This window comes from Notolabrus celidotus, chromosome 14, assembly GCF_009762535.1.
Source record: "Notolabrus celidotus isolate fNotCel1 chromosome 14, fNotCel1.pri, whole genome shotgun sequence".
Classification (NCBI taxonomy): Eukaryota; Metazoa; Chordata; class Actinopteri; order Labriformes; family Labridae; genus Notolabrus; species Notolabrus celidotus.
This window is the reverse complement of record NC_048285.1, coordinates 11950428-11978262: the sequence shown is the minus strand read 5'-3', so window position 1 is coordinate 11978262 and position 27835 is coordinate 11950428. Positions and strand designations below refer to the sequence as shown.

General features: G+C 41.1%; 1 protein-coding gene across 2 annotated transcripts in view; it reads left to right on the top strand.

The window, feature by feature from the left end:
- LOC117825859 (F-BAR and double SH3 domains protein 2-like) overlaps nt 1–27835 on the top strand; it is a 79813-nt gene that overhangs the window by 28934 nt on the left and 23044 nt on the right. The window contains exons 4-11 of one of the 2 annotated variants that reach the window (XM_034701822.1): nt 11034–11113; nt 11657–11801; nt 11970–12103; nt 13367–13421; nt 13642–13770; nt 19719–19841; nt 21842–21937; nt 23195–23269. In XM_034701822.1, coding sequence (XP_034557713.1) covers nt 11034–11113; nt 11657–11801; nt 11970–12103; nt 13367–13421; nt 13642–13770; nt 19719–19841; nt 21842–21937; nt 23195–23269 — 837 coding nt within the window. The remainder of the gene's footprint in view (nt 1–11033; nt 11114–11656; nt 11802–11969; nt 12104–13366; nt 13422–13641; nt 13771–19718; nt 19842–21841; nt 21938–23194; nt 23270–27835) is intronic. The other variant, XM_034701823.1, reaches the window with a different exon arrangement.

The following is a 27835-nucleotide window of genomic DNA, read 5'->3' as shown; positions in this document are numbered from 1 at the left end:
CGCTGTTTTGAAGCCAATCGGCAGCGGCGGCCATATTGGAAATGCTGAACTCAACCAGTCAAAGTGTGGCGTAAAGAGGCGGAGTTTTACTAGCCAACAGCTATGTGTTCCCGCCTGTGAGTCAAGTCAATCGTGTTCTTATTTGGGCAAAAACTCGAAATCTTAATATCTTCTGAACTGTTGTGTTAGAAAAAAAATCACCCCCCATACAGTGTGTGCCGATAGAGAAATGATCTACGTAGAGCCAAGCCGTTTTTTGAACCAGGCTGTAAACATGTTTATTAATGCTGCAAAGATCGTCTTCTTTGAATTGGTGTCTATGTGGTTTCCGGTGTTTCTGCAGCCAGGTGCAAGCGGATGCTCGATGAATTGCAGTTTATAACACTCCCGCATGGGCTTCATAGTTTGAGACCGGAGGTTGCACAGGTTTGTTTCACATGAGCTACTTTGTGTTCAGTGACCCTCTCTGTGCCTGCACTATGTACTGGTTGTCAATCAAAAGCAAGGAAGTTCATCATTTTTGGTGCCCAGGACTTCTCTTTTTGTTGCTGCTGCATTGAAAATGGTATACTGCTTTATTTTTGATAGTATATCAGAGTTTAAAATGCTGGTATTATGACATCCCTGTGTTTTAATTTATGTAATGTAAATTTAAATGTAAATACGATACAATATGATACGATACGATACAATGTACTTTTTAATGTACTTTTTAAATAGTGAGGTCTCAGTTTCATTATAAATTGTATTCTTAGTACACTTTTACATTTTTTGCAAATTATGTTGCAATATATCACACTGTATCTCGCAATACATATCACATTGTGAGCGATGCATTGTTAAATCGTGTAGTGAGCTCCTCTTCAATATGTAGTTTCAGATTTCTCCTCTGAAATGGTTTGAAATATTTATTGTAACATCAGAAGAGTCAGTGTTTGGCATGGCTCCGCCCTATTCTCTCAGATTTATTGGACATGCAGAAATGTGAGGAGTGATGCAGTATTATCTTAAAGCCTCTACCTGGGGCCTGCAGGTGGATACTGGGGAGGTGATGGGGCTGAAAGTCTGAGCGCAGTACTAGTGCAGGGTAACAGTGGCAATGACAGAGCAGAAGGAGAGATTGAAAATGGAGCCATCATTCATAGCAGCCTCAGTTGCAGACTTAAGATAGCCATTTGTTTTTCTTGGCTACAAACTGACGATGTTAATGTGTAAATTAATTGATAATAACTGATGATGCAACCTCATTTTAAGCTTCTTTAGGTCATACATAAATGTTGCTTGAATAGCTTGTCGGAGCTGCTTTGAGATTCTTTGCACAAGTAGAGTATTTTTAAACTGTACTTTCTGAATCAATGAAATTGAATTAGTGTTGAGCTGAAACAATGTTAGCTGAAACAAAGCGAGCGATCCCTTGAAACAGAATATAATTTGAGCTATCAGCTATGTGATCCGTACTCAGACCTGGTGGGAGAGACACTTGCAAGTGTTTATTTTTCTAAACATGCTCTGCAAGAATGGCTTCCTCCTTACAATGTTGTTCTTTTTCACCCATTAGGCGTCCACTCTACAACGTTCTGCAGAGTTGTCAGGACACACAAAACCAAAATACATTTCCCAGTGGAGAGCTGCGTCAGCATACCTCTCTTACAAAGCATTTAAGTTGAGGAGTGTCCACGCTGCTCGCTGCCAGCAGCGTGAAAGACTGCATAGGAAGAGTTTCCTGTTCAATTTATATTGTGTGTTGATACTGCTCGGCTTAAGCTCACTTCACACACACACAAACACACACTTATACACACAGTCTAAAAAAAGGCAAACGCATGAGCTGTAGCTTAATGAAAAACACAGAAATAAATGAGCCTCGTATTAACATACAAAACACTCACTCTGTGTCGCTGTCTTCATAATAACACCATTTGTGAGCCTGGATATTCTCATCATAAATACACATGAGAGGATGGGATACAGAGAGAGTGAGAAAGATGAGGGAGGGAGGACAGATTGATTTTTGTGTGTGTGTGTGTGTGTGTGTGTGTGTGTGTGTGTGTGTGTGTGTGTGTGTGTGTGTGTGTGTGTGTCTTCATTTACATGTGGTTTGAATGATCACGGTTGAGCTTCCTGTGGTCAGCCCCTCTGGTTTCAGACACTCATTATCTGCCCCTCTCTCTCACTCTGCCGTGTCTTTTCTCTATCTCTCACTGTTCTCCCTCAGCACTGTCTTGTTCACCTTAGAAATAGAGGTTGCCTAGCAACAACCCCCCCCCTCCACTCAGTAGGACAATGGTTTCCCTCCTAATTGTAGGTGTGTGCATCACATATCTATATGTGCAGGAATGTGTGAGTTCAGTGGTTTCATTTCAAAGATGCACGGTGAGAGGGAATTGGATTCTGTTGCAGCTTCTGATAAACATGCGAGTCTTTCCTCCGCTTATTCTCATAACAAAAGCGTTTTAGCATGGTACGTCTGCCCTTGGCTCTTGTCTCTTTTTCCACTAGACACTCAGGTAGTCGAACACTGGCGGTTACTCATTGGCCCCCCTTCTGGAGATACAGAGTGAAATCCCGCCAATCGGGGTGGTCCAACAGAGAGACAGAAAGAAGAAGAGAAAGTGAGAGGTAGATGGTGAGACGGAGGGAGGGTGGGAGCTGAAAGAGACAGAGGAACAGGGAGAAAAAAAGACATGACTATTTGAAGGCACAGAGAGAGCGCTGGAGAGGCAGAGCGGTGAGGGGGAGAGAGACGGAAAGTGAAAACGCTGTCGTTTAACCTTTTTCTCCTTTCACCGTGTCAGACCAGATGTCCCCTCTGTGCGAGGAGTCAGCTGCAATTACCATCCGTTAATCAAAAGTGCCATACTTTGTGTATGTGTTCGGTGTGTGTGTGTGTTTAAGCATGTTTGCTATTTGTTCTGTATTCTCCTCCCACCATCAACATTTCTGGAATAGTTTCAGGCTGGGGTCACACTTCACTGTACTGCCCAAAAAGGCCAGCCTGCTGCGGTGGACGCTGTGTGTCGGCTTCCTTCCCTGCACACTCGCTGCACTCCTAACATCATGAGAATACTTCATTCATTTTAAACCGACCTCCCTGCTCCCTTTCCTTCCACATTTTTCCTTCCCTACATTAGCCCAATCCTGCATTGCATTAGCTCGAGCACACACATCCATTACAGCCGAGTTATTAATTATGTATTTGTCTCTGCTGTTGGATCTACATTGATTTGGACAAGGTTAATAGAAGGCAAAAGACGTCTGAGAACAAGAGGGAGATAGAGATGATTTCCCTTTTATCTCTGTGCTCTCTCATAAACACACACATACACACACACACACATCACATACGGTACATTACATTAACACATCAGCTGCTGCCTTGAGTCTCAAACAGAGTTCCACATTCTCTCTCATCCTGTCGTCCTCTTCTTCCATTCACCATCCTCTCACTTATCTCTTGGCTTTACCTCAGCTTACTCTGCAGAAGTGGGTGTCAAAGACATCCTAGGACAGAACACGCATACACACACATGCACACACATACATACGCTCAAGAGGCCAAGAGCTTCTGGAAAGAGGAGTGTAGACAGGAAGGGATGGGAGAGAAAATCAAGTATATTGATTGTGGAGGAAGTTGAGAAAGTAAGGCAGACACACAGAGGCTGGAAGAAATCAGACAGAGACAGCAGAGAGAGAGAGTGAGTGAGCCTGATACAGGAGGAAATAAGTGAGAGGAAGAAGTGAGGAAACAAAAGGCTGAAGTAACAAGGTGGTAGTCTGTGGAGTTGTTGAGCTGCTGAGAGAACAGCAGTGAATGGACCGACAGCCCAGACTGTTAAAGGGATGAATGACAGTTATGGAGATAGTATTATGATTCTTGACAACTCTTATTCCCGCTCCCTGCCTTTCTCTGATAACATTTAACACCTATGCAGCAGCGGCTATTTTTAGAATGAAGCGGTTGCTGTTGTTTGGATGATTGAGAGTGGCTTCATGGATTCATCTTGTTCGTGCAAAAGTAAACAGAAAACAAAACATCCTGCGGAAAATACCGGTGTTGGTGGAGCCCAAGAATTATAGTTGTGTCACCTTCTTTTGACGTACAAAAGGCGTTTTTTGACCGGAGGAACTTTAACCCGGAACTACGTTTTGACGGTGGACCCAGGATCTAAATTTAGTTCAGGGGTAGTTAATCTCCCCCCTAAAAAGCCCCTGCTAAGGGGGTAGTACTATTAAAGGTCCCAGGACTTTCAGGGGGCAGGGCCTACAATGCTGGACGTGTCTGATTGGCAGATTAACCGCAGTGTTTTTATTCCGCCTGCCGTCCATAATAACATCACACACGTGTGATTCACTTGATTTCTCTTTCTTTGATTATTTTTTATTTGTTCTATCTTTTTTTGTGTGTGTGTACTTTTCAAAAGAAGAAGCTGTGATTCACTTGATTTAGCAGCTTGTAACAGTAGTCTTCTCTAAACCCACCGCGAATGTGTTTCTCCCAGTGTTACGGTTTTAAAAGCGACCCTGTAAACTGGAGACTTCAGCTGAACGTGTCAGTGTTTGTGGAGTTTACACAGCTGTTGAAACACAGAGGGAGTTCCTGGGAATGCAAACTAGTTTAGTTTTTTAGAAAGATTTCAAAATATCCTCATCAGATATTTGATGATCGTCTAAAGACGTTTATGAGGGACACATCCAGTTGAAAGTTGGCAGTCAACAGGGTCGCTGTTTAAACCAAAACACCGGCCAATCTCTGCCACGGCCTTTTGAGTTAAAAACTATTTCAAAGCTGCGTTGAAACGTCTTTGCTACTCACGCTTATCTCCTCTCACGTGTTGATTGAGTGAATCCATCTGTGATGAAATATAGCATGATCTAAAACAGCACGAGCTGAGTCTCTTCCATGCTAACGGCTAACTGTTGTGTTGCTCATAATGATGCCTGCCTGTCCGTCTGCTTCTATGGTGTCATCTGTGATGAATGGCATTCATCTTTGTTTAACTGCACTCTACTTGTCTGGTGGTTGTAGTGCAATTACTTTTTTTTCTCCATATGTCGCTGGCCTGATTTGCACAATCTACCCGGGACTTCAGCCTGCGGTCGAAACGCAGACAACAATGGGGGAACAGGAACCTTTTAGTTCCGGGTAAAGTAGTTCTGGGGGCTAAAAGACCCCGTAACTCTTGGTCGAAATGCGCATAAAGGTGATCTAGGTCATTCACTAATCTGTAATCTAGAAAGTACCAAAAGTAGAAGTAGACACAGAGATTATTATTCAATAATGAGAAATATTACACAATAATTACACAATTTTCAACAGTAGTTGGTCCCTCTTCCTCTTTTTTTTCTCCTTTAAATTTTTTCAATGGTCTATCAAGTTGCCCCGTCCTCTCCCACCCACACACACACACACACACACACACACACACACACACACACACACACACACACACACACACTGGTCTCCTCAGGATATCCTGCTGTTTGGGCGCAATGTTTGCCACCCGAACCGCAAAAACAGGATGCAAGTGTGCGACCGTGTTTTTATTTTACTGCATGTGTGTGTTATATTAAAAGGAGCCCTTCCACCTCACCGAGACCGCATACAAAAGGGCAGAGGGGTTGCCATAGCGACGTGCCGTTCAGGTGGTTGTCAGGTGATGACAGCATAGAAAGGAGGATGGAGGATGGAGGGATGAGATGTCCTGTAGAGACGGGAAACTAAAGAGGGAGCTCGGGCGAGAGGAAGGAGAGAGAGAGGAACAATAAGGAGTGAGGGTGAAAAAAAATGTAGACGAGGAGAAGAAATGAAAGAAGAAGGTGTCAGAGAGAGGTAGACAATGAGGTAGAAAAGAGAACAAGGAGCAGACATTCTCAAAGTCAGCGCCTCAGAGAGGCTGCCACACATCAGTTGCTCTGTTCTTTCTGACTGTTCAGTCACTGCAATTAACTTTATGTAACAATGGGTGACTCGTCTCCTTCCCCTCCTGTTGTACAAAACTGAAGCCAAAATACCCCCTGTGAGGGGTGCTGACATTTTGCACTGGTGACATTTTGGAGTCACAGTCTGCACCATAGGGATCAGCTAGTGGACCTGCAGAAGTGACAGACAACCCCATCCTCTAACCAGGACACACATAGCTTATGGATAAAATCAACATTAAGTTGAACAGTGTACAGAAGAACAGCTTCTTGAGTCAGTTTGAAGCACATAGTCGTAGTTATGGAAAGCTTCATGGCTCTTGTGTTTGTGTTTTTGATATTTTTCTCACAACTCTCCAGTATTTTGATAATACGGTGCACAAAGCATTGTGGGAGCCAGAGTTGTTAACAAAGCTGTCAACTATGGTGTTATAACCCTTTTTGTATCCTCTAAGATTTAACACAAAACTATTTACAAAATTAAACATGCAACCGGTAATCAGCCTGATAAGAACTAATGTCAGAAAGCATGTTTGAGAACAAAATATTTGACATGTATTTTGTTTTAAAAGTTTGATTCATGTCTAAGTGGCAGCCTCAATTGTTGAAATTTGATGCCTTGCAGAAGTATTAAAAACTATTTTTTTATTTATTTATGTATTTTAGCTAATTTGTTTTGTCTGTTTGTGTTTTTTTTCTCCAATTGTCGATTGTATCTTCATTTAATTATTTGTTTATAACTCGTTTCTGTTGTTATTTAGTTAAGGATCTTTGTTTTTTTCTTCTTTTTCTTGTGCTAAAAAAGTAAGTGCAGTTCCACGTGTGTCCACTTGAGGTGAGCACCAATAGGGGATTGTTTGAAAGTTTTACATTTGACTGACAGGTAGGCACACTGTAGGCCCACCTCCAGACTCCACCTCTGCCTCTTGCTTGGCTTACCAAAAGTTAGGTTGAGTCAGCATTTCCAATATGGCTACCAAAATGGCTTCAAAACCTTCTCTTCAGGAACGGATGGGTGACAACACTGAAACTACGTCTATGTTTTTTCCAATCTATGCTGATTACTTTTTCTATTATCATTGAAGAGGTGGGCTTTATGACCTGTATGATGCAGCCAATCAGGAGGGCTTTGTTTTGTCTTCACTTTCTGGCAGTGTCATGCCGTCCATCTTTCCAGTCTACATTCAATGTCAAGTTCAGCTGTCTCTGGTCTTACTAAGGTCACAGTTTAGTGTTCACTGACTCATCTTTGGTTTCGAGCCAAGAGAGGAGCTTTTCTTGTCAAACGAGGGTTATTATAAGGTATTACGAAGCATGTGAAGATACAGATAAATGATAGCTGTATAATTTTAAAAATCACATTAACCACAAACTGCATATTAAAGCACTGCTAACTGTTTGTGGCTGTTAATTTGCCTTCCGTTCAATGGCCTGTAAAGAAATCCCTTTCCAAAACTATTCTGATTCAAGGGCTGAAAGTCAAAATCAACAGTTCTGTGGAACGAAAAAATAAAATAAAAAAATGCTCTGAATTTTATTTGAAGCCAGTATGAGGAAACGGAAGATGAGCTTCACAGCAACAGAAGATTTAGAGAGAAAACTCTAAAATAGCCATTCAAAAAAGTAGCTTGTGCCAGGGGCTTTAAAATCTGCAGGGTTAACTTGCTCTTTAGGGTTAAACTCTTAATTCTTACGGAGGAGTAAACATGTAAACCTGTCGTTTTACAGCAACAATCAATGGGTGACAGGATGTGCAGATCATGTCCACAAGGAGGCACACATGAGGGCTAATCCCAGCAGTCAAGTTGGACCAAAGTCAAAATACGAAGTGTTGTTATTTCTGTCACCAGTGCTTTGAAATGTTCTTTAATTTTGAATGCATGAGGGTCACTCGTTCTGTTTGTATTCTGTTTTTAAGATGAATATAACGGTCAGATGATGTGAGGAGCCTCCACACCACAGTTGAACTGATGGGGAGCAGCGTGGGGTTGTAGTCAAGCTGTCAAATCATTCCTGCTGTCAGTCTGCCAGGTCACAGTCAGTGGCTGTCTCAGCCGTCAGTCACTGTCCTCACTTAACCCCCATCCCAACACACACACACACACACACGCATGTATTACGCTCACAAACACAAACAAATGATTGCTGTTTATTCAGCAGGAAGGCAATTAAATCCCAGCCGCTTCTTTTGCAGTTTTAAAATTGTGTGTCTGTCCAACCCTCATCCAAACACTCTCTTTGTCTTTGTTTTTTTCTTTTTTTAACAAACAGTCTCAGTCTTTCATCCAAACCACCCACACCCACTCCACCCTTCCCCAGAGAGAGAGAGAGAGAGAGAGAGAGAGAGAGAGAGAGAGAGAGAGAGAGAGAGAGAGAGAGGTTGGCTATTCCTAAAGCAGACGTGTTTCCTCATGCATTGGACAGGGCAGGTTTTGTGTCATGGCTTTCCCTGTTTGTGTATGTGTGTGTGAGTGTGAATGTGAGTGTGAGTGTGAAGTGATTTTATCTATATTTTCACCCTCTTACACATCTCACTGAAACTGACTGTCAATTGCCAAGCATGAGCTAACCATTACCCCAGGTAACTTCAACAGTTAGTGATAAATAGGTTACATCCCCTTCCTGTAGGCTGCCACTTTACTCACTTCTACAAAACCAGGAACCTTCTGGATGACAATTTACCCAAAAACAGAAACACCGCAGAGGTAACAGGGGAAGTTGTTTTCCGATTGGGCTTTGACTTCTTTCTTGAAAATAAAGCCTCGCTCTTAACTTCCTCTAGAGGATTAGCTGTTGGGTGCCAGGGGGTCACTGTGTCATGGTCTCCCCCAGGATACAAGCTTGTGTGTCAGCTGCAGGGAGATGAATTTCAGATCCAGAGAATGACAGAAAGGAAGTGTTGGATGTTTTTGATGGCCTTATTCACCATCTGTGGAAGGTAAAAAGGTGAGGCTGAGAGAAAAGGTGATTCAGTGAAATATGAATAACAAGAGAGGAGGGGAAATATGATAACAGCAACCAGCTTGAGTGAGTGAGAGACTTAAGCGGTGAGTTAATGGTGGGGAGATTTGAAAACGGAGGAGAGAGACCAGGTTTGCATGCATATTCAAATGGAGAGTGGTGAAACAGATAAACAGAAAAATGTGGCTTAAAGAGGTGGACCATAAAGTTTGTCTCTCAGCTCTGTTTGTCCTAATTGGGTTGTTGTAGTCGTTTTTAATGAGGATTAACACACACTCATCCAGAGGCACACAGAGGGATGAGTCTGTGAGTTGTTTCTACTGACACAGTGACCCAGTCCACAAGATGTAGGTTACACTTTCTTGCAAGCCCTCGGGTTTTCTGCTCATACTCACAGGAGCTGACTGGGGATTCACTGATGCTGACGCAGAGCTGATCCGTTTTTACAGTGGGGTTGTTCAACAAAGGCAAAAGCAAATATTTTGACAGTGCGTGTGAAACAGAATTACATTATGATGACTGTTAAAAAGAAAACAGCACTTTTGACCTGACCTCCCAAGAAGAATCCTTTAATATTCACTTGTACTATGTAAAGTTTGCGTAGAAATTTCCACAAAATGATTGCCGACAGTTATATTTTGCGAATGTCAATCCAAGTCTCCTGTGCTATTTTCTTAAAATCTCTTCTTTCACTCTCGAATTTGGAAGTAATTAAAACTATGCAAAAAAATAAGCATCATAAAGCAGTTGAAATGATGCTTTGTTTATTTTCTGTCCTGAATCAGTTTACAAAGTTTATCAGATTGTGTTGTTGTAGGAACATTTCTAGTATTGGTTGTAAAAACAGAACTATTAAAGTAGATTGAGTAACAGGTCATTGTTTAACTGTTGTAAAAATGTGTGGGAGTCAAAGGGTTAACTCACGATACTGCATAGTACGATGTGATGCAATAAGATACGATACAATACAGTAGATTACGAAACTGTATGTTATGATTACGATACGATACGACAAGATACGGCATGATATGATACGTTACCGTACAATATGTTATGGTACGATGCGCTACAATGAGCTACGATATGATACAGTACATTACTGTACAATACGATACGATAAAGTACTGTATCAAAGGGTTAACTCACGATACTGCATTGTACGATATGATGTGATAAAGTACGGTATGGTACGATAAGATACGATATGGTACGGTAACATGTGATACGTTACAATGCATTACGCTAAGATACAGTATGATACGATACGTTATGGTAGAATATGATACAATGCGATACAGTACAGTAGGATATGATACGGTATGATAGGATAAGCTATGGTTACGGTATAATAAATGATACGATATGATACAGTACAATATGATGTGACATGATGTGAAACTCCGTGTCGTATTCTGGATACACAAAACATTGCGTATGACCAGTCAATCAATCGATCCATTTCTATTGATATAGCACCAATAGATAATAAATGTTATCTCATGGTTCTTTACAAAAAGAGCAGGCCTGGACTGCACTCTTTTTTTAATGTGTTTTTGGGCATTTTCGCCTTAATCGGATGGGACTGAAGAGAGCTGAAGAGAGACAGGAAATGTGGGGAGTAGAGAGAGGGGGAGGACATGCAGTAAATGGTCGAAGCTGGAATCGAGCCTGCGACCTCTGCGACGAGGGCTGTGGCCTCTGTAATAGGGGGCACGCACTTAGACCGCTAGGCCAGGTCAGATAAGCTTTGATCTTATCTTATCTTATTTATCAATGTAATGATAATGGCAATAACAATACAGTGAACTATGATAATTGATTCTTTACATGACAGTTATGTAATGATACATTATATGATGTCTGATTAAAGGGAGAATACAAATGTGCCTAAATGATAAAGCACACAGGTAATGTGGTCAGTGCTGCTTTAAGGAGTCACACAGTAGCGAAGCAGTCAGTCCAATCTGAAGGGCAATCTGCTAAGAGCGCTGTTTTATTTTGTAATATAACTGATATTTGGTGCCAGCAGTGTGATAACTGTATTGCAGCAGTCAGGTGACAATATGCATCCTTATGTATGTTTGTCCCACCCCTAAGCTGTAATGTATGTCCCATAATAAGTAACTAAAGTTTCTTTACTCTTATGTTTGTAGGCTCTGCAGAAGTTAGCAAGCCAGTACTTAAAGAGAGACTGGCCTGGAATCAACCCTGATGACCAGAGAACAGACTACAGGTAGGTGTATGAGCATGTCAGGGTATGTGCATGTCTGTGTGTATATGAGATATAGAAGTATGCATCCTCCTCTCTAATAAAGTACCGCTAAAATCATTTTCTGGTTTTGCAGACATTCCAAGTATCTTGTTGTACCTACAGTCTGTTACAGCACTCATATGAGCTCTGTACTTGGCTGGATTCAAGAAAAGAACACAGTATGGTCTACAGCACATTTCTGACTGAGTCATTATTTACTGTAACAGAGGCACTGGAATATAAAACCTCCAGCTGGATTCAACTGGCACTAAGTCCGCAGATCTCACTGGTATTAGCTTTGTGTTTGTTCTAGCAACTACTGCAACATTTCTACACAAATATGTTCCTCTTCCAGGTGCATAAACAGTGTCTCAGGCCCACAGTAGCAGCCACACAGTGTGGCAGGGAATTTAAAAAGCCAGCTACTCTGCAGGAGGGCTTAGGTTTCTAAACAATTACTCATCGGAGCGCAATTTTTAGAAGAGCAATGACCCAGCATTTTTGTGCCTCTTCTCTCCAAACAAGGAATGTGTACGCAGTGTGGAGGTCCTACTTAGAAGGTACAGTGCAGGTGAGCCAGTCCAGGCTCAACGTGTGTGACAACTACAAAAGTCAAGTGTCAGAGCCGTCGAAGACTGTTAGACTCTACAAGGAGCAGCAACTGAAAAAGGTGAGTGAATGTGTGGATGCTGGTAGTTAGTCATAGTTTCCTAAGGCACTCTTTGTTCTCCATCCTTCTCTGCAACATGTTCCCATGCACTCACACTGAGTTAACATGACTCATGTTGGTCTGCTCTTTCTTTAACAACCTGCCTGTTTTCCCTTGTCTCCTTCGCAGACCATAGATCAGTTAAGTGGCATTCAAGCCGAGCTGCAGGAGTCGGTGAAAGAGTTGGCCAAAGCCAAGAAAAAATACTACGACTGCGAGCAGGTTGCCCACGCCATACGAGAGAAGGCTGACATAGAGGCCAAGTGAGTTCACGATGGTGCTGTGTGAGTTTGTGTGTGTGTAAGAAACACTTTAACTAACTGGAGAGAGAGAGAGAGAGAGAGAGAGAGAGAGAGAGAGAGAGAGAGAGAGGGAAAACATAAAGGTGGAGGCTAAAATATGCAATCAATAACATACAGTATGCATTTCTGCTAATAAGAGTTAGTCGACCAAAACACCTCAAGGATTTTATTCCTTCAACATTGGTGGGTGCAGTTTTCCTTGTTTGAGTCTGAGCAAAATAAAAAAACCTAAATCATATTTAAAGATGTTAAATATTAATTTTCTTTGGTGTTTACTTCCTTTAAAGTTCTGATTATAGCACTGTTAGATATAAGATTATGCTTTGCAGTACCCCGGTTAATATCAAACTTAGATCAAGTTCGGATGAATGTTCTTTTCCTCCACGCCTTAGGTAGCAGCAGCAGGGGTGACATTTTCACTTCAGTGAATTCTCGGCCACGGTTAGCACCCACATCGATTGGCCAGTCGACTCTTTTCTGTTCTCTATCACTCAGTAGAAAGATACAGACACAGAAATTACCGCATTGCCGTTGTGCCATTATGAGAGTGTGTAAGTGTGTGTGTGTGTGTGTGGAGAGAAATGTCGAGACATTAGTCATTGTTGGGCAGAGGGGAACACACAGGAAGAAGCTGGTGTGAATGCAGACACACAACACAACACACACTTTAAACCTGGAACAACACAAGCTGCATAAACTTAAATAGAAACAGGCTACACGTGTTCACATATGTAGGCAAGCCACCAACATTATCTCACATCCTTAATGTATTTTTATCCAGAAGTGCGAAAGTTCATAGAAAACACATGCTGTGTTTTCACACACTTAAGCAGAGTAGTGCAGAAAAGCAGACACACACACACACAGGCTCACTCCATCATCTTCTATGCTGGGTCTCTTTGATGTCACCATTGATATAAATCATGATGCATGGATCAGGCTACGATTTATTGCTGTGAAGCTCCAGCCTGTTCAGGGTCAATATATAATGGCTGCTCCGAATCAGAGGCGAGAGATCAGAGTTATGGTGCCGTACAAATGCCTGAATCTTTTTCTCCTTTAAGCCACACCTCAGAGTTAATTTATGTTTGATTGAATCCAGATTGCATGAAATACACTGTCAACAGGGCTGTAACTTTGTATAAATCTGCTGTGGTAATAATAATAATATTTTAAATGTGGATACATTATTCATGAACACTCTTCTCTGTTTTCTTTCATCAGGTCTAAATTGGGACTTTTTCAATCAAGAATTAGTTTACAGAAAGCAAGTGTAAAGGTAAGAGACCTCTCACAAAACCTCAAACACATTTCCTCTCAAGGCGAAGCTTTCAAGCAGACTCTTTCAAGCCATGATACACAAACAAAAAAAGTTTGCTTCACTTGGTTTTTCTATTTAACTCGTAATTTGAAAGAGACTCTTGTGCTTGTTTAAAGCTTAAAGCTCGTGTTTATTACTGTAATGTGGTAATGCTGTGTTATCTGTCTCTCTCCTTCAGTTGAAAGCTAAGAGAAGTGACTGTAACTCAAAAGCAACGCAGGCCAGGAATGACTACTTGCTAACGCTAGCTGCTGCCAATGCTCACCACGACCGGTACTACCATACAGATCTACTGCACTGCATACAGGTAATTACATCCACATGAGTATGAAGCTGTGTGAATGTGGACATCTAATAAATTGCACATTTGTGTAAGCTAACACTCAGGCAGCTGAAATTGCAGTTTATAACACCATGTTGACTTTCTCCTTTTTACTGGAGGCACTGACTTCCATTAGGACTCTCACACTCTGAAAACACCCCAGAGGGATCCCCAGGAATGGGGACACACTTTTTGGTTCCACAATTCAAAGAGTGGAGCTTCTTTTGAATTATAGCTCAATTTGGAATAAAATGTTTTTCGTTTATACGCGTGCAAACTCAAACTCCCTTTCAGGTTTTCTGGAGTAGTTGGAGGGGAAATATCAAACCTGAAAAAGAGATTATTTCACAGCTGTGAGTCTTCAAAGGGAGCCACAGAGTCCCCTGGATTTATGATTTAAAGGGGGTTAACGTGAAGAAAATGAGCCATCCTAATGTCTATTCTCACCAAATGATTGGCAAGCATGAAATTACGCTTTCCACAGTGGTGAATGAACTGAGACGGATTCTGTCATCGTCTGTAACTCTAACACAGTTCTAGTATAAATATAGAATGGATTTTTAGCGCTGAATCAGATCTTCTTTTTGCCACATAATCACATCAGACACGTTCATCTGACATAAAGTTTGTGCATCATTGAGTGAGTGTTCGTCTTTTAGTACTGCTTTGGGAACATGATTCTCATAATCAATTGTGAGTCATCTTTGTCATATCACAGCGCTGCGAGTAAGTACGTTCTGCAACATAAAGCGCCAAACTGTTGCACGGACGCAAGATTTCTGTCAGCACTCATATTTCTTTCAGTCGTGGGTAGTTGTCAGAGGCGGCTCTTTGTGTGTGTGTGTTTGTGACTTTTCTGTCACCATGCCCATGAATGAAAACACAGAACACATTAGACCATAATATATCAAGATGTTATTGTGGTTACAAGGCAAGAATTCCTTGGTGCTAAGTTCAGTTTAAACACAGATTATCCATCAACTATAACAATGAGCGGAGGATTAAGTATCTCGGGGTCTTGTTAATGAGTGAGGGGAAGAGGGAGCGTGAGATTGACAGATGGATCAGGACTCTAATAACTAACAAAAAATAAACTTTTCAGTAAAAAGAGGCCTTGAACACAAAACAGTCAAATACTAACTATATATCACCACAGCATACGGATGTGAGAAACATTCGTACCATGTGTATTTATTTTTTAAAGTTTGACTGCAGCCCCATTCATATGAATGGGGGAGATGGATTTTTTGACCTATACTGCAGCCAGCCACCAGGGGGCAGACACACTGCTGAAAGCTTCACCACCAGGGGAGCATCCATCTCCCTTGATGGTCACGAGCTGTGGGTAGTGACCGAAAGAACAAGACCGCAAATACAAGCAGCCAAATTGAGCTTGCTCCGCAGGGTGGCTGGGCTCGGCCTTAGAGTTAGGTTCAGGAGCTCAGACATTCGGGAGTGGCTCAAAGTAGAGCCGCTGCTCCTCCGCATCGAGAGGAGCCAGATGAGGTGGTTCAAGCATCTGGTCAGGATGCCTCCCTGTCATCTCCCTGGGGAGGTGTTTCGGGCATGTCCGTCTAGGAGGAGGCCACAGGGAAGACACAGGACACGCTGGCGAGATTATATCTCTCAGCTGGCCTGGGAACGCCTTGGTATCCTCCCAGAAGAGCTGATGGAAGTGGCCAGGGAGAGGAGTGTCTGGGCTTCACTGCTGAGACTGCTGCCCCTGCGACCCAAACCCGGATAAGCAGAGGAAGATGGATGGATGGATGGATATAACAATGAGGGAGATGATTGAGTATTGCCTTAACCCGGTGATAATCTAGTAATCACACACACAAAATGACAGTCTGCCCTCATGACACAGACAGACACACCCTCAGCTACTGTGAAGTCAGGCTGCTGAGTGATACTGATGTCATCCTCACTGTTCAAACATGTTTATCCTGACACAAACATGAACTCAGATGCACATAAACACTACATGTGAGATGTTTTCTTACAGTCATTAGTTACAGACATGACTCTGATTTTGCAGCAAACAGAAACACTCTGCAGCTGTACTGTTGCTTCAACTTAGAATATGAAAGTTAATGTAACGTTTAAAGTAAAGCTCATTAATGTTTCTATTTACTTTACACAGTTTCCTTCTCTCTCTCTTTACCTTAAGATTCTCTTCTCCCTCTCTTTTCTGTTTTCCCCTTTTCCTTCACACTCACATACGCTGCCTTGGGGGTGTGCGAGCATCTATACTACAAGGCTAATCTGAATAATAGATCCTCAGCGCCTTGTGACAGAAGGACAGGACTGCAGGGAAAAAAGCGCATACACAAATACATGAATGCAAACACACAAAAAGGAATAAGGGACATTGCTTGAGGGAAGCAATCTGCTCATCCTTCCTCCTTCCTCTGCATTTTCTTTATATCTGGTGTTTACAGGTCTTCACCTGAAAGTCGGTGATAACAGAACTCCCGACAAGAGGGAGAAAAATCTGCATCACAAAAAAGAGCCTCCCACTCCTTTTAACTTTTGTGTGAGGAATCTTTTGCTCCTCAGAGATATGTTGAGAAATAGAGAGAGGAAGAACATCAATAGCAGACATAAGAATAGCAACAATATGCATAAACAAATCAGAACAATTCAACCTAGAAAACATTGGCGCTCTGTGTAAACCCACAGAACAAGGTTTCTGAGCTTCCCTTTTAGTTATTTAAGAGCTATTTTTATTTCCAATAACAACTTCTTTCTCCAATGAAATGAATTGTTACTTTATTTCCCCTGATTTTGCGACAGTTAAACATCAAACCATAGAAAGAGATAATAAACGTATTGTGATAAAGGCCATCAAACTGTTTCCTAGAGATGAGGGTTAAGACTACTTGTTACAAACGCAAGCCTGTATTTAATAAATGGGCTGACTCTCACTGCAGGAAAAACATGCATTTAACACTGAGAGCTACTGTCCTTGTCAATGCGACAGTCACAGTGAAAGGGCAGTGGAGGAAAAGCCTGCTCCACATCTCCCTCTGCTGTCGGCACTGGATGCTCTCATAGCTGTCCATCTTTAAAACTAGACACAAACTCACATTCCCACCTCTGCTGCCCCGTCTGGTCCACTACTCTGTACTTATTGTTCATGCTGATGGAGCCATTCAATCCAGAACACACACAGACACATATTACACACACAGCAACAATATGAGTACGGGGCTTTTTCTGGAAGCTGACTCACTCCATTACAACACTACCCTAAAAGGATGAAAGAAGGAGGGGAGGAAGGGAAGAAAGGGGGAGGAGGAAATGAGCAGAATGATGAGGGAACATTAAGAGAGAAGTCAGCCAACAACACACCCTAAATGACATAATTTCCCTGTCAGGAAGCCATTGTTTTCAGCCGTTGTTTTTGTGTTGTGTGTGAAAATGTGATATTTTGGAGTAGTGCATATTTTAAGGAGTGTGTTTTTATGTGTTCTGGCGTCTGAAAGTGAATGTATGTATCGGTTGAAAACATCTCCTGACCAGCGGAGAGTGAGTGCAGGTTCCTGAGAGAGTGAGCTTTTATAAAGTACTTTGGCAAAAGAGTACAAGTGTCTGAGTGTGTGTTTCTGTGTGTGTGTGTGTGTGTGTGTGTGTGTGTGTGTGTGTGTGTGTGTGTGTGTGTGTGTGTGCGTGTGCGTGTCTGTGGTTGCTCTGTGTTTTGTTGAATTGGAATCTGAACCCCTTCACCTTCCCCTGCAGCTGTTAGAACACTGTCCAAAGAACACTTCACACAGTAACACACACACCAACACAGATTTTTTATATCCCTCTTTCTTTCCTGCTCTCTCCCACTAATACCTGTTTTACTTCTTAACGCTCGCTCTTCCTCTCTTACCTCCTCTCCTATTCCTCTACATCAGCCCCCTCCCCTCCTCCTCCTCCCTGTCTGATCTGTCTGTTTGGCAGCGTTGACTGCAGCTTGGCAGCACTACCCCAACTCCCCATAGAAATGTGGTTCATTTGGACCGCATACTTCATTAAAATATCTTTATATTGGAGCATCAAAAAGTCTAATGATAAGAGCTGTCAAACGAAAACATCTGCTCAGTTTTGTCCTTCCTTTGCCCTGATGCCACCTCACTTTTGCTCTGCATTGTTTGTCTCCCTCTCTTTCCGTCTGAGTTCTTTCTTTCGTTCTGTCTCTGTTTGGTTTAATTCATAACATCTTTGGGCTTTGTTCTGCAGCATTAAGTAAGATAACATAAACCACATTTAGACTATTAATTTTTCTTTTAAATTGTCAGTCTGCCTGGCAAGTTTTGAGGTGTTGTTCTGTGTGTTTGTTTAGCAAACACTTGACTCTTAATTCCATTTTAAACATCCAAACAGGTGTTTTCAATTACTCTGGCTGATTAAGCCATAAATCTGGGCAGGGCTAAAGTCAGTCACTGAACTGTAAGGACCAATTAGAAGCAATGCAGAAACTAACAGGAGAGGGAGGCAGCTGTCAATCAAACACAGTTGTTAGCTTTAATCAGGCATCATAAGTGAAAACACCTGTGTGATCAGACCACTGGTAATATTTTTATCATGATTGGCCCTGAATGCAGATGTAACAACAGGGCTGAGCTTAAACATGTGACACGAGGACCAAATCTCAATGTCCACCCTCAAGCACTCACTGACTTTGAGGCGCGTTCCGGCTAAATCCGTGAGGGCTTAGGGCTGTCCCACTGTCAAATCTTCAAGTGTGTGAGGGATCTCTCAGACTTTTTCGAGCCCTTTATGCCCCCTTTCCATAAGTGGGCATTTTTGCAGACTTAGCGCAAGGGAATTACACATAGTTCATAGCATTGTGACGAGAAACACGGGATTCCCAGGGGAAGCCCGCGAGCATTGGAAGGTAAACGAACACCGTAACATGAAATTTAAAAAAGCGTGACAGTATCGTATAATTGATATATTTATAGTTATATAGCCTATTAATATATGTATAGTTATATAGCCTGTTTATATATTTTAAATGTTCTGGTTAAGCAGTCTGTATGGTAAGAGCCTGGATCACATGGCAGTCAGTCATCCTTTAAGCGTCTTGAATTTGAGGAAAGAAAAAAATGTGCAATAAAAATTCCTAATATCGCTAAGGTGAGCTTCATGATGTCATGCAGGTCACATGCAAAGTCTCAAAGTGCTGTCCCATTCCCAGTTCTACAGTTTGAGCCCTAACAGCCTCCTGCCCTCAATCACTTTACAGCTGACGTCAATTATGTCAAGAAGGGCTCAGGGCTCAGGGCTCAGGGAGGACATTGAGATTGAGCCTTGCTGTGTTTTAGATTTAGACTAATAATGTGGACTGAATGATACACAAATACTCAAATGTGTTTTCACTGGAACTTTAAATTGCATTAGTAGATTATCTGTTGTTTTTAGGCTGTTTTCTCTTCCTAGACACGTTTATGACACTGTCAACAAACATTTACAATAGGTTTCAGTAATCCAGTACCTTCAGGAGAAAAAATTTTGAAACTTTAACTAAATACACTTTTCTCGTCTTCTAAGCCTTACCATAAAAAAGATAAACAAACTGGTGTATCTTTGTAACCCACCTGTGCCTGGGGGTAAATTTGTACTCCAGTCTCAGTGACAAGAAAGACGGGAAAGTCAGGTATTGTTGTGGTTAGGATTCCAGTGACAAAGTTATTTAAGGTGAACAATTTTTGGATGATTGGAAATAAAGTTTTATTGTGCACTGTGGTGCATTTCCATGGCCAAACATGTACTTTGCTAAATCTTCTGTTGTAACTGGATTTGTCACATGCTTCCACCTCTTTGCGTCTTGGTGTCTCTTCTTGATTGCCTCGTACTCTTGACTTTATTATTTAGGATTATGGAATTACATTGAATTAATCAATTGCCCCCTTTCCATCTGGTCCATCTCACTCTCTGTCTTCAAGGCTCTGGATGGCAGGATCTACGAGCATGTGAAAGACTACCTAGTAGCGCTGTGTCGGACTGAGCTGGAGGCCTACCAAGCCACACACAACACCTACCAGTTCCTGTTGGACAAATCCACCAGGGTGAGTCACATTTTCTGAGAGAGACACAGTCTGCCTCCTTTTACTAGTGATATTTTTATGAACAAATTTTGAAGGTTTCAAAACAGACTGTGCGGGGAATACACGTCAATCTTCTTGACATCATAACATGATCAAATACTTGTTTTATCAAAACAACATGCATTTCTTTCTCCAGTGGAATGAATAAGAAACCTTGACATGTTGAGTTCATTTGTTAAAAGTGCCTTATTTTTCTTACTTGACATAGTTGGGGAAATGCATAGTTTGGGGGTGTATGCATGCAGGAATTTAATGACACTTCCTGGTTAGGAATGCAGGAACACTAACAAGATGTATCAAAGGAAACCAAAAAGAAAAGCAGAAACACTGTTTCTATTGTAAAGTTTCCAAAAGTAAGAAAAGAAAGACTGTCATACCTCTGTGAAGTTTGGAGTCTGCTCCGGAGGAATTTGGATTTATAACCAAAACATCACACCTAAGGTTTCCTCCACACAAGCTGGCCCCACACTAGACCACTTTTAAATCTTAATTGATTTTAAAACCATGGAAGACCACACATTTAAGGACAGTTTGAACCGATTTTATAACATTACAATCTTCTCAACATACACTCAACATTTCCATAGGCTGATAGACCATAACTTAAAGTTGATTTCACAGACACAAGCTCCCACAGTAACTTGCATGATCAAATGTGACTTCAGAAGACAAACAAACACAAAGGAAATATTTCACTAGCTGGTCTTTTGCTACAGAGCCCCTCTGGTGACATCGCCTCCTGACTGGCAGGAAAAAGAGGGAGCACATCACACCTGTGCTGTGTGCTCTCCACTGGCTCCCTGTCCATTGCAGGATTGATTTTAAGATTGCATTTTTGAGTTTCAAGGCTCTAAATGAATTGGCACCATCCTACTTGGCTGATCTTCTCCATGTTAATAATCCAGCTCGAGCACTGAGGTCAACAAACCAGCTGCTCATGGATGTGCCTAAAAGTCGCCTTAAAACTCGGGGGGACCTTTGCAGCAGCGGCCCCAAGCTCTGGAATGGCTTGCCTCTCCGATTAAGATTGGCCCCCACTGTTGAAGGTTTTAAATCTTTGTTGAAGACCCATCTCTTCTCTTTGGCCTTCTCTTCGTGAAGAGGACAGTAATATCCCAATATGTTGTGCTGTTTATTGTTGCCTTCATGTACTTTTTACTTTTTACCATGTAAAGCACTTTGGCCAACACTGGTTGTTTTTAAATGTGCTATATAAATAAACTTGACTTGACTTGACTTGACTTGACTTGACTTGACATTGGATGTCAGTCCTAGGGGTGCTGCTGAAAATAGTCAGTTAGTATGATGACATCACACCTTCTGCTGTGCAAACTCTAACTTTATTAATTTTAGTGTTAGGATTATTCATACTAAAGGTTCTACTATCCGACAACCAGCTCAAAGTGGCTTCACCTTCTCTCTCGTATTTCTTTTAAACAGATGACGTGCATGTGAGCGCACACCGGTGCAGCTCTAACATTTGCTTATATAAGACAGCATCACTCTTTTAACAGAGAGACTTCAGTCTGCAATGTTGTTCACACACTTTGCTGCTGCAGTGAGTTGCATGAGGACAGATGTCCCCCCGATAACTGGGAGTGGCAAATCAGACCCTAAATTGAGGCTTTATACTTGTCTAGTGTGTTTGGTCAGCAATAGTGTTAGCCAGTTTGCTGGGGGAAGAGCTTATTCCAAAATATCTAATTCGTCCTCTTGTGCTGCTGGTCTTCACAGACAATTTGAAAACCCCAAATATGTGTATAAAATCAAAAACTCACCCATCGTTGTCTTCATGTTCGCCTCAATCATGTATGCAGTTTGCTCCATAACCAGGATCAGAAGCTGTGGTCAGCGCAGCGTCACCGATCTCACAGTGGATTCTGATTTCCACAACTTCTCACAGCAAGACACTTGCACAGAAAATGTCTTTGATGAACTACCTCTGTCCGTCTTCTCCGCAGATAATACAAGAGTTCAACCAGCAGCTGTTCATGCAGGAGAATCCAGTGTTTCACAAAGCACACGACTTCCAGTTTCAGCCCAGTGAATGTGACACGGTGAGACACACAGAAATCCACTGAGTTTATAAGCATACCGTTCAGCTCTGGGCTATTGAGCTTGAAGTAGTTTGTTGTTTAGCTTGTGTTGTTTGTATTTGAACCTGTTCACACAGCAGGACAGTTAATCCATTGCTCCCTCTCTATTTCAAACACACTGATACACATACTGATGATCAGCAGCCTCCTGTGTCCCCACATGTGGGCCTCTCCCCCCTCTTCCTCCCTTTTCCTGTCCTTTCCAATATTGTATTTTGCATCAGTGCCCGAAGTCCTCAGCTCATCTCAATCTGTTCAATCTCTGCACAAAATTCATTTACCTTTTAATCTTGTGATTTTGTAGGAGAATCCCATTAATACATGTGGGGCTAAGAGGTTTGCCAAGATTGAAATCAAAGAGCTAAAGCGCTGATCATTCTTTTTCTTAAGAGAGATTTTTAGCTCTTTTATTTTCAGTCTTTAGAGATGTCTTTATGTTAACAATTCAGGATGGAGCTGTCCTTTTTAACTAGTCACTGGTGACAGCATGATAAAAGCATGAATCTGCTTTGTGGTCTAATATTAATCAACGGTAAATGTTACGTGTCTACTGGGAACTTTTCTTGTAGTCCAAGTGTCTTTGTATCATTTACATAAGCTTAACTTGTTTTTAGATAATCAAAACAAGTTGTTACTGATTGGTAAATTGTCCCAAATTAATGATCACAATACAGCAGAGGGTATCACGCTGTCTCACCTCACCTTGGTAAATTGTCCCAAATTAATGATCACAATACAGCAGAGGGTATCACGCTGTCTCACCTCTCTGGTGTCTTGTTATATCTTACTGTCTCAAAGAAAGAGGTGTCTCTCAGTAGACATTGGTCCTTCTTCCTCTGAATCTATCCTTTTCTCTTGTGTCTGAGTCATTTTGTGCTCTTTTGTTTCTCAGCTCCTTACCGCCTCTCTTTACTTCCACTCTTTCTATCACTGTATTCTTCCAAATATTCTTCCCCCTCTCTATTTTCCCTCTTTTCCATATAAAATGGTGGTATTAATTTAACTCTGAACTAAACAACGATGTGCTTTTCCTTTCCTCTGTCTTCCTAATCCTGTTTAACCTCTGCTAACACTTTTCCCCTCAACTTCTTTTCCATTAACCCCTCCTTGTGTTTGTGTGTCTGTGTGCTTGCACTGCTGCTCTTGGGTGTGTGGGTGTGCGAATGCTTGCCTGCGTGTTTGCTTGTTTGTATGTATGTGTGTGTGTGCGCGTGCCAGACTCTGAGCTCGGTGCAGCAGTTGGTGGACATTGAGCCGTCGCCCGTCAGTGCTATGAGAATGACCCTGGCACAGGTAGTCTTAACTGTTGTTAGCATTCCCATCCTCATTCCTGACACAAACCACGGATCATCTTCTCCATTCATGCCCATTATTATTTATTTGCCTGTCCTGGTGACGTCGGCTAGAGCATGTTCTGTAGGAAAACCCCTCTGCCTAACACAGGCTTGATCATTTCGGTAATGCAGCTTGACTTTTAACGCATGATTCTATGTTTTACATTGTGCATGACAGTTCAAACATATAGACCAATATGTATGTATGCGAACCACTGAGCATCTTTATTATCTTACTTGGAACTTGTACAGCTGTATATGTAGAGGCACAGGGATGGTATACGATCAGCATCACACACATCTTAAGTAAATCATACTTAAACAAGTGTATTATGTGTATATTTAAAGAAATGATAATAAAGTAATGATGAAGTGTTCATTTTGACAATATTTTTTCCATGTCTGAACCCTGATTGACTGTAGACAGTCAAAATTCAGTAAGGCAATACTATACACCCTTGAGAGCAGCATAACCCAATCCCTCTTCTTTAAAAGAAAGAAGCTTGGCCTTTGCAGCACATCTAACCAGTATATCATGTACAGATTATATACCAGTGCACCTAAACATTTAAAAGTGCTTGCAGAGGGCAATTTTGTTCATTTCTGCAGTTTATAGCCAGGCCCATAAGTTATGACCCATAAGCCATAACCCCCTTCATATGCCTTTATGAGGGGGTAAAGTAAGGAAAATTTTAAGGACCTGTGACTGCAATGGGAATATATGTATAAAATAGGGTTGTGATGGCACGCTCAGCTCATTAGGTGTCACGATACATTACATTATGTCGGGTTCACGAGAATAAGACAAGACAATGTTTGACACTATTTCCAAGAAGACTTAAATAATGAAATAAAGGACTGGAGAATAGTCTTTCATTTGGATGAAAGTCACAGAATGCAAAACAATGTTGGTCCATTTTGATTTTTTTTAACTAGTCATTATTTTGTCAGTTCTACTTTCTGAGTATGAATTACTAACCGCATTAAAAGTCTCAAACAATATGTAAGCACTGTAAAAGTGTCATCATTGGGGCGCCGTTGGACTAGTAGTTTAAGTGTGTGCCCCATATACAGAACCTAAAGTCCTCATTGCAGTGGTCGCAGGTTCGAGTCCTGGGCTCGACCATTTACTGCATGTCTTCCCCAACTCTCTACCCCCCACATTCTGTCTCTCTCCAGCTGTTCTATCTAATAACGGCAAAACATGCCCCCAAAAAACAGAACTTATAAAAAAAGTGTCACGATTCACATGTTAGTCTGATGATGCTTATAAAAGACAAGAGAGTTTACTTGTTCACCCTAACAGTTACAATCCAGACATCATGACCACTGCTGATAAAAGCACAAGACCACACATTTACGATATGATACATTGGATTGTCTTTGACATCAGTGCTGCACACGTTACCTGCTCTTAAAAAAATCAAAATGACAAAAAGAACACACATAAAAAGTACAATAAATAATACACAGTCATACATTACACAGCATACTCTTAAAGAGCACCATAACACTGTCCCAACCATAACAGGCTATATCAACTATATACATTTTAAGGACAGTTCTGACCAATTTTTAACATTACACAATTGTGTGCAGCTTTGAATTATTAGTTTTGATGTACCAGCAATACAAATAAGACTACTTGCAGTACTTTTTGTGGTCTGGTTTAGCAAAATGAATGACATTGCTCACTGGAATGTGTGTCATGTCAGCTAGTAAGGGAGCTGGTAGTTATCAAGTGTTTAACAAACGGCAACCTCAAGTTTTGGAAAGTGAAACCAACGCAAATGCAAAAAAACGCATTGCCTCAAGTGTCTACTTGAAGCTGGCTCCAACACACATGTTGAAATGCCCATCTTAACAGCAAAGATAAACATGTTTACAGCCTGGTGCAAAACGCAGTCATAGTCTGAAGAGCTCATTTCTTTATTCATAAAGTCAGAGTTGTGCATAGACTTGCATTATGAAGGCCACAGCTGAGTTGAGTGACAGGAGAAGGCCGCCATTATTTGGCTACAGAAATGAATAGTTGACATCATAGAGACCACATATTTTATGCAGGCTGTGATGTTACAAAAGTTTCTTCAACAAGATACTTTGTTTGAATTTCCTTAAATATCTTTCATTATTATACTTTATAACAATGTTTTCCTACCCCCTGCTGTGCGTACCTCCTTGATTGGCAAAGGGAAAGCGCTCTATTAAACAGTAAAATTAATCAACTGTCCTTGTCACAAGATTGCCATGAAAGCTCTAATGAAAGTTGCTCCCTAAGTATGACACAAGAATGTTGCATGTTGTTACTAGATGTTGCTGTGCTGTCAGTGGTGTCACAGCACTGTTCTGGCTGTCGCACTGTCAGGTGTTGGCGAGCCATGCTGTCCGAGCACCAAATGACTCATCAGATGCTGTTACATCATCTGTTGAAGTATCATTCTGATATCACTGTCCTGCTTTAGAGAAATGAGTCAAACATGTGGTGTGTGATGTTTTTGCTTTCACATTTGTAAAGTGTTATGGGTCACTGGAGGCAGAATGACAAGCCTCTGTTCATGTTTTGTTTGTTTTGATGTGCATATTTTCTTTTTGGATTGTGTAATAGCTCAGCTTTTCCAGCCACACGTCAAAATGAAGCTGAAGAAGTATATGTGAGATACAGTGTTGGTGACTACAGCACAAGTACTGAACATTAAATGATACTTAAACAACAACTGACCAACTCGGATAGGTCACACATGCAGAGCCATGCATTTGCCGCAGTCAGAAAGTTAAGCTAGATAGGTGAACACCCTCTTGACTCTCACTGGTTTTAGAACCCATTAAAAAGGCTCACATATAATGCTGCCTTTACATTTATATGATAAAGGTGCTGTTACAGTGTGATGTATTATATTGAACAAGACAGCAGTATATCCCTGCAAGCTGTGAAGAGAGATCCTTTTTTAGCACACTATAGGAGGCTATGACATGTGAAATGATGATAACCCTAACTGGAGCAGATGTAACCTAAGCTTTGTTAGCTTTTGAGGCATTTTCAGATTAAATTATGATAAGAATTACCATATTATGATATTACCACTACAGGATATGAGCCTTAAACCTTTTAAAATCCTATAAATCTAGTTTTAATCATAGCAGCATGTCTGCTCTTCCAGTCAGACAGACATCTACACTTTGAGGTGGTTCATTCTCACCTCGTCATCCCTGTGGTTTCAGAATAACACTTATGTCTCTGCAGTACTTTAGATAACAGTTATTATGAGCATAGAGGTTGTTATTGAAGTACAGAGTGATCACTGAGTTCCCTGAGCTGTACTTCACATTTCTCTTAGCTGGCAGTCTGACTGGCTATCATTTCTGCTGTGATTACATTTACAGTAGCGACTAACGGTCTATCATTGAGACCCTGATTTTATATGTTAATGTTTGAGACTGGCACATTAACACATTTGGAAAGCAGTCAGATTAACAGAGGTCATCATCACTAAAGGTCCATAACACATCATGATAACTGAAAATCAAAAATGACTTGTATTGCATCATGTCACATAATATTCTCACTCTCAACTAGCATAGCAGATGTTTCACATTTCACAAAGAACTTTTAAAAAGTGCTCCCTGTCTTTGCAGCACTAAGAGGGGAACATAAAGTTGATTTTTTTTAGCAAACAGCCTCCTAAAGAGAAGATTCAAGTACTTTGAATGCTCATCTTCACATCTTCTCCATCATGTGCAAGCTGGCAGAATACTTAAAAAAACCTTGTGTTTACTGTGTTTGCACCATTAACATTAAACCAATATTTCATGTAGACGCAAATTAGCTGAGCTCCCTCCATCCCGACATGTCCGTTTAGAGGCACTGTTCAAATCTAGTTTTCTGCTTCCCTCCATGCCTTACTCCCTCGCCCGAGCATAATTAAGCTTTAAATCTCCCATGTAATACTCTTCATTTCACACCTATACTTAGCCAGATTTATGCCCTCCTGTTACTGAAGCAGCACATAATTAATAGATATGATGTGCATGGAAACTTGCAATTAAAATACTGTGTAAGTTAGTGCAGTGAACATGCTTTTATTATCAGATTACGGGACTTCAGCGTCACAGTGAAAGTGAATGTATGAACATGCAGATGATTCTGTGTTTTTGTTAGAAGAGGGTACTTTATGTCCACAAGATTAGGTCCTACTTTACTTTTTTTTTTTACTTACTTTCAAAACCCTTTGAGTAACTGACATATGTCTCTAAATTCTACCATGTGGACAATCACAACACTTTTGATTACCATTAAAGAGAGATGTATATTTAGCCTTTTCTTTGATTTTGACCTGTTGAACCTCAACAAGGATACATATTACATAAGAGAAAGCAGTTAAAATAAAATAACTCTTAATATAACTAACTCTGAGAGTTACTTACAATACTAAAGAGATCCATTTTCTCTCTTTTCTCTGTATGACCAATATTTATGGACAACAATAAAAGGTTAGATAAGTCAACTTTTGAAAGAGTCACTTTTTAA